General features: G+C 41.1%; 1 protein-coding gene across 2 annotated transcripts in view; it reads left to right on the top strand.

The window, feature by feature from the left end:
- The window catches only part of SCAPER (S-phase cyclin A associated protein in the ER), a 326,131-nt gene that overhangs the window by 264,130 nt on the left and 49,527 nt on the right, over positions 1-12,474 (top strand). For both annotated transcript variants that reach the window (XM_060174708.1, XM_007525770.2), the window contains one exon: positions 8,852-9,007. In XM_060174708.1, the coding sequence (XP_060030691.1) occupies positions 8,852-9,007 (156 nt within the window). The remainder of the gene's footprint in view (positions 1-8,851; positions 9,008-12,474) is intronic.

The raw sequence follows: 12,474 nt of genomic DNA, 5'->3' as shown, positions 1-12,474 counted from the left end.
TTCACTTATCCCTTCCATCTGCCTGCCCTCTCTCCCCAAGCATATTTATTGCTGGGGAATAGTAGGCCCTTTGGTTTCACAACCATTTATCTTACAGCACTTGACTTTTCCCCCTCCCTGACCTTTCTCCTAGTTGCTTGATCCCATTCAATTTCCCCGTGTCCTTTCAGTCCTTGTAGAAAGTAGCCCTCTCTGCTGATAAATGTCATTTTGTCCCAAGTAGTCTCCCTTGGGCTGCTATGGGATGGAGCAACCCTGCATTCTTGTTGTCCAGACAACTTAGCCACATGCCTTGGCTGTGTTGAGGCAGAAGCCCAGGCCAAATGCTTCAGTGCAATTCCAGCTGACTTTCCAGAAGAAATAGATAGATAGATAGATAGATAGATAGATAGATAGATAGATAGAAAAAAATAGATGATATATAGATAGAAAAAAATAGATGATAGATAGAAAAATAGATAGATAGATAGATGGATATGACTGCTATTAATAGATCCTTCTGAAAAGAAGATATTGGAGGGGAGATAGTAGTGATAATTAGCCAAAGAATATAGCTCACATAACTGTGAAAGAATGATTGACATCTGTAATACTTCAGAACAAACCCATACTATTCATTCTTTGTTGAACCACTCAAGGTAAATGTTTCCTTTTCTTTTTTTTTTTTTTTTTTTTTTTGCCTCCAGGGTTATTGCTGGAGCTCAGTGCCTATACTACCAATCCACTGCTCCTGGAGGCCATTTTTCCCCCATTTTGTTGCCCTTGCTGTTGTTGTCATTGCTGTTGTAGGATAGGACAAGAGAGAAATGGAGAGAGGAGGGGAAGACAGAGAGGAGGAGAGAAAGACATGCTTCACCACTTGTGAAGCGACTCCCCTGCAAGTAGGAAGCCGGGGGCTCGAACCAGGATCCTTACGCCAGTCCTTGTGCTTTGCACCACCTGCACTTAACCCACTGCACTACCGCCCGACCCCCCAGTAAATGTTTTTCCAGTTAGAGGCAGTCTGCCTCTATTTTTGGAGATCTGTGGTTTTTTTTTTTTTTTTTTTTTTTTTTACAGATCTCCAGAGTATGGGAGAAGGGTGCCTTTAATCCCTGTAGCAAGTGAAAAGGAAGAGCCTGAATATGAAGTTCCTACTATGCACTCTCTTGTAACTAGACCCATTTTCCTGTGGTCCCTGATTACTAGGCCTAACCACTGGTAGCTGCCACTGATGATTTACTCTGGAGAAAGACTTCCAGGGGTGCAGGCTTCCTCTGCCTGCCACACTAAGCCAGATTTCACTCTACCAAGCTGAGCTGCACGGCAGGTTTCTGTAATGTACAGTTTTGATGGCAGCAGTGCCTTAGCTTTGAAAGCAAGGGATGGAGGAGTTTCCTCACCCAAACTATATCTGTCAAAATTACTTGGTTTCGGGAGGGCGGTAGCACAGCGGGTTAAGCACACATGGCTCGAAGCACTAGGACCGGCATAAGGATCCCGTTTAGAGCCCCTGGCTCCCCACCTGCGGGGGGAGTCGCTTCACAAGAGGTGAGGCAGATGTGCAGGTGTCTGATCTTTCTCTCCCACTCTCTGTCTTCCCCTCCTCTCTCCATGTCTCTCTGTCCTATTTAACAACCACATCATCAATAACAAAAACAATAATAACTACAACAATAGTAAAAAAAAAAAAAAAAAAACAAGGTCAACAAAAGGGAAAATAAATATTAAAAAATTATTTGGTTTCAGAATCTAGTCATAGCATCCACTTTCAGGCAGCCAAGTGGGCTTTTCCTTTCTTAGTGAAGAAACTCATTGGGGTCTTGCAGATTTGAATACCCCTAATGTCCTACCCATCTCAGCTTAGTCTAAAGTTAGCACTGCTATGGCTCCACAACTCTCTTTGCTGATTTAGTGGCTTGAGCTCAAACATTCCTCTCATTATTCTTTCAGTCAACACTGGCCACAAACACAAACCAGACTTTCTCTGCCCCCATACACATTCTTAATAGCAACTGAACCCTACCGCGACTCCTCCCCTACCCTGATGACCCTGCTGTTTCAGATGCAAAACTTCAGTTCCCAGGAAATGTCAAAATAAAATTGAATCATATACAGCGCCACCTGCTGGAAAAGTTTAAATAGTGCATCTTCCTAAATCTAATGTGGATCACAAAATTAAATAGCTATTACCAGTCCCAAGTGAGCTCACTCATAGGTGAAACTTAACAATAAAGGACAGTAATGGAGCACATAAGGTGGAATTTGGACTAGGTGTGATGTATTGCACCAAAGCAAAGGACTCTGGAGAGGGAGGGAGGGAGGGAGGGGGACATGATCAAGGGACATTGAGGTCCTGGTATGTCTCCTAGACACCAACCAGAGGGAGATGAAGCTGTGCCTTTGTGTAAAGACTATATTGTAAAAACAAAAAAGAGAAAATAGTGTAAACCATTACCCTCCCCCATGAAAACTGTAAAGACTGTGGGGCCAGGTGGTGGCGCACCTGGTTGAACACACGTTACAGTGTGCAAGGACTAAGGTTTGAGCCCCTGGTCCCCACCTGCAGGGGGAAAGCTTCACAAGTGGTGAAGCAGGGCTGCAGGTGTCTCTCTGTCTCTCTCCCTCTCTATCACCCCCTTCCCTCTCAATTTCTGACTGGCTCTATCCAACAGATAAAGATTAAAAAAAGTTAAAGACTGTAATGAAAAGCGAATTATATATATATATCACAGCAAGATGTTTGTTCCAAATCATTTTTAGTGGGGAAATAGTGGTTTACATGACAGTTATTGTCACATAAATACAGTTTCTTACCTCCTTATATTAGATCTCTGTGCACCACTCCTACCACTGTTTATTTATTTATGAGAGAGAGAGAGAGAACCGCAACATCACTCAGGCATATGAGATGCCAGAAATTGAACTCAGGACCCCATGCTGAGACAACAGCGCCTTGTCCACTGCACCATCTCCCAGGTCAGCAATTCTACCATTAAATCCAGTCTTCCTCTACCATCTTGCAGTGAGACCCCCTCATCCTCTCCCTCCCACCTCCCTCTTTTATAGGCTTTAGCTTTGCTACACTAGAAAGTATCTTATGCTTTCCTTTTCTTTGTCTCTTAAGTTTTACATGTGAGTGAGGTCATCTAGTATGTATCCTAATAGTAGAGAAATTTAAAGTAGCACAGTGTGCAGATCAAAAAATATAATGGGAGTCGGGCTGTAGCGCAGCAGGTTAAGCGCAGGTGGCGCAAAGCACAAGGACCAGCATAAGGATCCCGGTTCGAACCCCGGCTCCCCACCTGCAGGGGCATTGCTTCACAGGCGGTGAAGCAGGTCTGCAGGTGTCTATCTTTCTCTCCCCCTCTCTATCTTCCCCTCCTCTCTCCGTTTCTCTCTGTCCTATCCAACAACGACGACAACAACAATAATAACTACAACAATAAAACAACAAGGGCAACAAAAGGGAATAAATAAATAAAATAAAAAATATTAAAAAAAAAATATATATATATATAATGGGCACGAAACACAAGGACCAGTGTAAGGATCCCAGTTCGAGCTCCAGGCTCCCCACCTGCATGGGAGTCGCTTCACAGGCGGTGAAGCAGGTCTGCAGGTGACTATCTTTCTCTCCCCATCTCTGTCTTCCCCTCTTCTCTCCATTTCTCTCTGCACTACCCAACAATGACATCAATAACAATAATAACTACAACAACAAGGGCAACAAAAGGGAAAATAAATAAATATTATATATATATATATATATATATATATATATATATATATATATAATGAAGAGTGGAGGGTAGATAGCATAATAGTTATGCAAACAGACTCTCATGCCTAAGGCTCCAAAGTCCCAGGTTCAGTCCCCCTCACCACCATAAGCCAGAGATGAACAGTACTCTGGTAAAAAAAATATATATAGGAAGATAGATAGATAGACAGATAGATAGATAGATAGATAGATAGATAGATAGATAGATAGGATGGCAACATGAAAGGGTCCTTGCACATTGTAACATGCTCTCAACCAAGTATGCCACTGCCGGCCCCAACAAGACCTTAAATGACAGCTTATTTTAACTTTTTAAATATTTATTTATTCCCTTTTGTTGCCCTTGTTGTTTTATTGTTGTAGTTAATGATGTCATCGTTGTTGGATAGGACAGAGAGAAATGGAGAGAGGAGGGGAAGACAGAGAGGGGGAGAGAGAGAAACACCTGCAGACCTGCTTCACCACCTGTGAAGCGACTCCCCTGCAGCGGGTGGAGAGCCAGGGGCTTGAACCAGGATCTTTACGTGCTTGCTCTTTGTGCCACCTGTGCTTAACCTGCTGCGCTATCACCCGACTCCCAAATGACAGTTTAAACAAGATGGACTTAATAAATCCCCACAAACCATTTTATCCCCAAACATCAGAATATACATATTTTTCAAGTCCTCACAGAATATTGTCAGAACACAAAACAAATCCAAATAAATTGGTAAAGATTGAAATCATATTAAGCATCTTTTCATATTGCAACGGTGAGGAGTTACTCATCAAGACCTCCCCAATAAAAAAGAAAGTAGAGGAAATACTACGTAACATGCAACTGAACAACTGTTGACTCTGAAGAAATTGAAGGTGAAATTAAAAAATAATGAAGACACAACCCATCAGAACTCATGGGATGCCACAAAAGTCACAGTCAGAGTAAAGTATATAGCTATACAGACCTACCTCATGAAACAGAATATTAAAAGTAAAGAGAATATCAAAAGTTTAGATTAAAAGTAAAGAGAAAAACAACACACTTACACTTAAAAGAACTAGTATGATAATAAAAAGCAAAATCAATAGACAGTAGACAAAAAGAAATTTAAAAAATCAGAGCAAAAGTTATTGATATCGAGATACATTAGTCTGAAAGATCAAAGAAATCCAGATCTGGCTCTTTGAAAATATTAACTAAATAGACAAACTGACCAAACTCATAAAGAGGCGAGAGAAAACAGAAATAGCTTACAGCTTGAGCCTGGCCCCCAGCACATTGGAGAAAGCTTCCATGACTGGTACATATCTCTCTCTCTCTCTGTCGGAAGAAGTCAGATTGAAGCAGTGAAGTTCTGGTGATAAAAGAAAGAAAACAAATAGAATCAGAAAAAAAGAAGTTACAATAAATACAAAGACTGCTATGCATGATTGTGGCAACAAATTAAACAAATTAAATACTCTAGCAGAAATGGGCAAAATTTTAGAAACACACAATATTCCAGAATTAAATAAGGATGAAATTAAAAAGCCTGAAGTATCAAAAGTAATGATATCAGCAAAATGATAAATAATTCATGTTATACCCATATAGTGAATAACAAAATAGAGGGGATCATTCTTACATGCACCAATATAAATTAATACCAATTTGATTTTTCTGCTTTTCCATAAACTTTGTCTGTTGCTTTTATAATTTAAAAAAATACTTTCTATTTTCTAAATACTTAGACTTCTACTTTAGAATTTTTTGAGAAACCTAACTTGAAATAAATTAAACCAAAAAAGAATAGTATAGGGACTTGTCAGTGGCACACCTGGTTAAACGCTCACATTACAGTGCGCAAGGACCCAGGTTCAAGCTCCTAGTCCCCACCTGCAGGGGGCAAACTTCATGAGTGGTAACGCAGGGCTGCGTGTGTCTCTCTGTCTCTTTCCTTCTCTATCTCTTCCTCCTCTCTCCATTTCTCTGTCTCTGTTCAATAATAAATAAGTTATTTTTTTAAAGAATAGTATAATGGTTTATATAACTGCAAAGGTTGAGGTTTGGAGCTGTAAGGTAAGACTAATTTACCCCTTCTCTCACTCCTATTTGTTTCTACTCGGCTTCATTCTGTAAGCAAAAGTTCTATGTAACAACTTTGGTAACAACTGCCTGCAAACCCCAGTCTTGTTTCTCTCAGTTTAGATATTCTCAGTGGAGAGATTGTCTCCTGTGGCTGTATGTTAATCCTATAAAGCCTGCTGATTGAACCTCCTTAAGTCAGATACGCTCCCTGAAGCTTTTTCTTTCTATATATATTTATATTTTTCCCCTTTTGTTGCCATTGCTGTAGTTATTATTGTTGTTGTTATTGATGTCATCATTGTTGGATAGAACAGAGAGAAATGGAGAAAGGAGGGGAATACATAGAGGGAGAGAGAAAGATAGACACCTGCACCTGCTTCACCACCTGTAAAGGTGAGGAGCCAGGGGCTCAAACTGGGATCTTTAAGCAGGTCCTTATGCTTCGTGCCACGTGCGCTTATCCCACTGCACTACCACCCGACTCCCCCTGCTTTTTCTTATGACTCAGATGGAAAATACTTTGACTGTCCTGGAACATGTGCTTGCTCCTGTTATCACAGGAGGTACAATATGTAACTGGACCCACGTGGAATAGAAGAGAATGTGCTAGGCAGACAAAAACCAAAGCTGTCGCTGTGTGCTCTTTTGTGTGATTCTTGGGATAATTCATTGATATGATGAATGTAAAAACATAGTAAATGGGAGTTGGGCGGTAGCACAATGGGATAAGTGCAGGTGGCACAAAGCGCAAGGACTGGTGTAAGGATCCTGGTTCGAGCCCCTGGTTCCCCACGTGCAGAGAAGTCACTTCACAGGCGGAGAAGCAGGTCTGCAGGTGTCTATCTTTCTCTCCTCCTCTCTGACTTCCCCTCCTCTCTCCATTTCTCTCTGTCCTATCCAATAGCAACGACATCAGTAACAACAGCAATAATAACTACAACAATAAAAACAACGGCAACAAAAGGGAATAAATAAATATATTTTTTAAAATCTTTGGGAGTTGGGCAGTAGCACAGTGGGTTAAGTGCAGGTGGTGCAAAGTACAAGGACCGGCATAATGATCCCAGTTTGAGCTCCCAGCTCCCCACATGCAAGGGAGTCGCTTCACAGTCAGTGAAGCAGGTCTGCAGGTGTCTTTCTCTCCCCATCTCTGTTTCCTCTTCTTTCCCCATTTCTCTCTGTCCTATCCAACAACAACATTAATAACAGTAACTACAACAATAAAACAAGGACAACAAAATATTTCTAGAAAAGAAAAAAAATCTTTAAAAAAAAAAACACATAGTACATGACAAAATGGAGTCTGATTACTTCATTTTCAGCACAACTATCAAGATAGTGCTCCATGTCTTCTTTCAAGACTTAAAAATAGGAGTAGGGGCCGGGAAGTAGCACATGTATTATAGTACACAAGGACCCAGGTTCAAGACCCTGGTCCCCACCTGTAGGAGGAAAGCTTCATGAGTGGTAAAGCAGTGCTATAAGCCTCCCTTTCTCTATATATAGCTGTATCTATATCTTCTACTTCCCTCTCAATTTCTCTGTCTCTAACCAATCAATTTTTTTAATATCTTTATATATTGAATAGAGACAGCCAGAAATTGAGAGGATAGGGGGAGATAAAGAGGAAGAGAGACAGAGAGACACCTGCAGCCTTGCTTCACCACTCACAAAACTTTTTCCCATGCAGGTGGGGACCAGGGGCTTGAACCCAGGTCCTTGAGCATTTTGACATATGTTCTCAACTAGGTGTGCCACCACCTGGCCCCACCAATAATTTTTTTTTAATTAGACATGAAAAATGAACACCTTTTTATGTTTAAAAAATTAAACATAAACATTGTAACACCAATAACTATATGTGAATAGCCACTTCTAATAAACAACTTATGGGGGGGGGGGAATGGTGGCTGTTATGTCGTACTTCCCAATTTTAAAGCTGTTGGTGATGCTCAGTAACCTTTGCATAGATATTTGCTCAGATAGAAGCAGAAAGCTGCGTTATTTTGCTTCATCTACGTACTAAGCTTGGAAATGGTTCCAAATGTGAATCATTCATCGGATCTTCCTTCTTTTAACAAAAAGGTATATTGGTCATAAGGATATTAGTACAGTTGCTGGAGTCTGAAGCGGGACATAGACAGAGGAAGTTGCATTGTAGCCTAGCACATCCCATGAGCAGTGAGCAAGAGCGTCGTTTCCTTGTGCCTGCTGCTCCAAGTCAACTTGTGTTCATTTTCAAAACTGCTGTGTTTGCAGTCCTGTCTTTTCCTACAGATAAAAGCGGTGGCACTGAAGATGTATAATAAGGTATTTCAACTAAAACTGATTGATGTACAATACTATTTACAGTCTCAAAATATGATTTTCAGTAATTGCTAGTTTATGGACTAATAATAGGGCTACTTTTGTTGGTCCTGGTTAATAAACAACTCTAGAAAACTGTTTAATGGACTGCAAAGATGAAAGTGACTTTGTAAATGCTATTGTCAAGTCTCAGGACTGGTACTTTTCATAACAGAAAGCAATTAGATTCCCACTGTTTGTTATATTCTTAGTAGTGATAGAGATTTAAAAAAAAAACAAAAAACACTGAACCCAAAGTTGGCACTACAACTTTGTTAAGTTATAACATCAGTGTCTGGCTAACATCATCTTATCTTCTGAATCCCCACATTATAGCAAATTTGTTTCCCTAGTACTGCACAAAGTAATGCTTTTCAAGAGTGTGGAGGTCATTATAAATCTATTATCAGACTCCTTACATCAGTAAAAATGATAAGATAATCATTTTCCTTCATCTTTTTTAAAAACAGAATCAGAATGAGCAAAAGAAGAAAGAAAAATATCGCCTAGAGAAATAGCTAATTATTCAGGACTAAGTCTGAGGAAATTGTTATTTAATTGAGGTGCTTTATTGCAAATCTGTGTTGTGCTTTCTCATTGGAAGAGTCCAGCCAATGTTTGATAAGATTTATCTTTGAAGGTGAAGATGTCAGTTTCTGTGCAGATTAATAACACCCAGTTCTTTCCCCATCTAGCTACATGGTGAACATAGGTCTGATCGACAAGCTCTGTGGTTGCTTCCTGTCAGTGCAAGGGCCAGTGGATGAGAATCCCAAGATGGCTGCCTTCCTGCAGCATGCCACAGGACTCTTACACGGAATGTGCACGCTGTGCTTTGCTGTCACTGGAAGGTAAGGCCTCTACGTAATTTCAGCTTGAGTTGCCCTTTAAAACATCTCATGAATCTTGCCCATTTGGGGATCATCTCATAAGCATGAGGTAGTCTCTTTTCCTCTTCATCTTCACTCTGTTGTTCTTGATTTTCCATATTGACATTTATCTCACATATCTCCTGGCTGTATGCTCCTGCTGGGTTCCATTTTTCTTAATGGTGTCATAAACTTAACTGCCACTGATGCAAGAGACCCTGGAGGTTTCACTCTCCTACTGAGATGTAGAGGACTCAAGTGACACTCTTTGAGTGAGTGAACCAATGGCAAAGCTAAAGCAGAATAAGCCAGAGCCTAAGCACAACACAGCACATCTACTTACTGCCTCCTAAATTTACTTTTCCGTCTGTCCCTTCCTCCAAAGTACCTCCATGAATAAGGGAAGGGACCCATCTAAAGAGAATGACTCCCTGAAGTCACACATGACCCATGGGCATAACTGTAGCCAATGTGCCTGGGATTACTACTGGTGGGGCTAGCTGTAGACCCAACCTATCCCTAGAGCACTTTATAAACTTCTCTTCAAAAGCAATGATTCTGGGCTAGGGAGAGAGCTCACAAGTGATTGCTGGTAGGGTGTCTGTACTGCTGTGCACATCACCTAGGTTCAAGCACTGCCATCACATGGGAATTTCTCTGGTAGCAGAGAAAGCTTCTGTGCTATGGTATCTCCCTCTTTCTATCTGAATGAAAAATGTGGCCTATATGGGGGCTAGGCAGTAGCACAGCGGCTTAAGTGCACATGGTGCAAAGCACAAGGGCCAGCTTAAGGATCCTGGTTCGAACCCCTGGCTCCTCACATGCCAAGGGTCGCTTCCCAAGCTGTGAAGCAAGTCTGCAGGTGTCTATATTTCTCCACCCCTCTCTGTCTTCCCCTCTTCTCTCTATTTTTCTCTGTCCTATCTAACAACAACAGCTATGACAACAATAACAACTACAAGCGCAACAGCAAGTGCAACAAAATGGGAAAAATGGCCTCCAGGAGCAATGGATTCATAGTGCAGGCACCGAGCCCCAGCAACAACCCTGGAGTCAAAAAAAAAAAAAAATGTGGCCCATATGTGGGGCCCCAGTTCCACCAAATTTAGTAATAATAGCAATAATAACAAGTCTCTAGGAATAACAGAAGAAGCCCCCTTTGTGATCTTTCTCCTGTCACTATATATAGACTCAGTCACAATAGTAGCTCAGTGCTTCTGATAGAAATATAGCATCTTCTGTCATCCTTCATGGACCTAGTGGGGGTTGTATTGTTATATGGGAAACTGGGGAATGTTATGCATGTACAAACCATTGTATTTACTGTTGAATGTAAAACATTAATTCCCCAATAAAGAAATTTTAAAAAGAAGGAAATATAGCATCTTCCTCAGCCATATGGAGGATGTTGAAAAAAAAATTGTTTGCAATCATGTGCTAAATAACACCACATATTAATGATCTCTTGGGGGCTATTTTTCACAAACTAATTATTCAAATGCTTTTTAAAAACCTAGTGACTTAGTGATCCACCCATAGTCAGTGTATACAAAATGCCAATGACTGCATTCAGAATGTTTTTAGAGGAAAAGCTGTTCTATAAAATTCACACCCCCAACACCACTATAAGCCAGAGAGAGAGAAATATCTGCAGCACTGCGTCACTGCTTGCAAAGCTTTCTCCCAGCGAGTTGGGGGCCTGTTTTGTTTTCTTCAATTTATCACTTCCTACAACTAACTCTCTTATCTCCAGATGGGACTATTCACTAATTTAATGAGTGTGGAAGCCTTCTGAGTCCTGATTGTAGACCTTCCTAGGGCACAGAGCAGCTCAGGGACCTCAGGTGATTGGGGTGATTGGCTTCCGAAACAAACAAATTCACACCCCCAACATGTTCCAGTCCATTATTCCTACGACAATTAAATCCACTTACTTTTCTTATTCTGACCTAATAACTACACATCTCCAGCCACATTTCTAGAAAGATGAACATGGTCTGAGTTGTCAGGGAAGCCAGGTAAGGCATATATATTCATACCTTCATATATATATACATATACATATATATATATATATACACACTCATATATACATATATTCAATAAATGTCCTTTTATTCTCAATACTGTCTCCCGAGCAAGTGAAGAAGAGTTTTGGTAGCCAACGTCTTACGAGAACCAGATGAATTGGAGAGGAGAATTCAGTTGAGGAAGAGTTATGTGCACCATGTGATTAGCAGGTGCCATTGGTACTTTTGACAAACTTAGAGGTCACCTGCCAATGGCTCCTATATTTTTCTGCCTGAGGATATTCCCCAAGTAGCTGTGTGCTAGAAGTGCAAGCAAGTTAGAATCCCAAGGAGTGACGGTCATGGAGAGGCCAAGCGGTGGCACACGCTATAAAAGCACACAAGGTTCAACCCCTGGTCCCTACCTTCAAGGAGAAAGCTTCACAAGTGGTGGAGCAGTGCTGCAGGCATCTCTCTTCCTCCCTATTTCTATCCCTATCAGAAAAGAAATGGGGCCAGGCAGTAGTGCAGCACGTTAAGCGCACACGGCGCAAAGCACAAGGACTGGCGGAAGGATCCTGGTTCGAGCCCCAGCTCCCCACCTGCAGGGGGGGTGCTTCACAAGTGGTGAAGCAGGTCTGCAGGTGTCTCTCTTTCCCTCCCCCTCTCTGTCTTCCCCTCCTCTCTCCATTTCTATCCTATCCAACAACAATGACAGCAGTGGCAACAATAATATAACAACAAAAACAATAAACAACAAGGACAACAAAAGGGAAAAAATAGCCTCTGGGAGCAGTGGATTCACAGTGCAGGCACCAAACCCCAGCAATAACCCTGGAGGCAAAATAAAATAAATAAAAATAATTTTTTTTAATTTTATTTATTCCCTTTTGTGGCCCTTGTTGTTGTATAAAAATAAATTTTTAAAAAGAGAAAGAAAAAATGGTAACCAGGAATAATAGAATCATGGGGAGTGAACCCTAGCCATAACCTTGATGGCAATAAATAAATAAATAATAAATCACTAATATTCAATGGATAATAACCCAGTGCCACTAACCCTCATTGAGACAGTCATGGAGTGTGTTGTGTTATTTACAAAGACAGAACCGAATGGTAACATGTCCTATGAATACACCCTTGACTGACTTTTCCTTATACTCTCCTTCCCTTTTCTGTTCTCGCATAAACCAACTGCTTGCACCCGTCTTTGTTTCAGGGTCTGCTTTGGGTGCAACCCAAACCAAGAGACCTGAATATAAAAGACACTGTGTGGTACCCAGTTGAATGTAGCTGTATCTATACTACAGTGTCTATGAGGAGTGGTGAGACAGTGAACTCCATTTATGTTAGCTCTCCAGAGGCTCCAAGTGGGGCAAGAGCTTGATGTGCTACCCATCAATACCACTGTGATGCTGATAAGAATAACAAGATCAGCCA

Source organism: Erinaceus europaeus, chromosome 16 (genome assembly GCF_950295315.1).
Source record: "Erinaceus europaeus chromosome 16, mEriEur2.1, whole genome shotgun sequence".
Classification (NCBI taxonomy): Eukaryota; Metazoa; Chordata; class Mammalia; order Eulipotyphla; family Erinaceidae; genus Erinaceus; species Erinaceus europaeus.
This window is presented reverse-complemented; position numbering and strand designations above follow the sequence as displayed.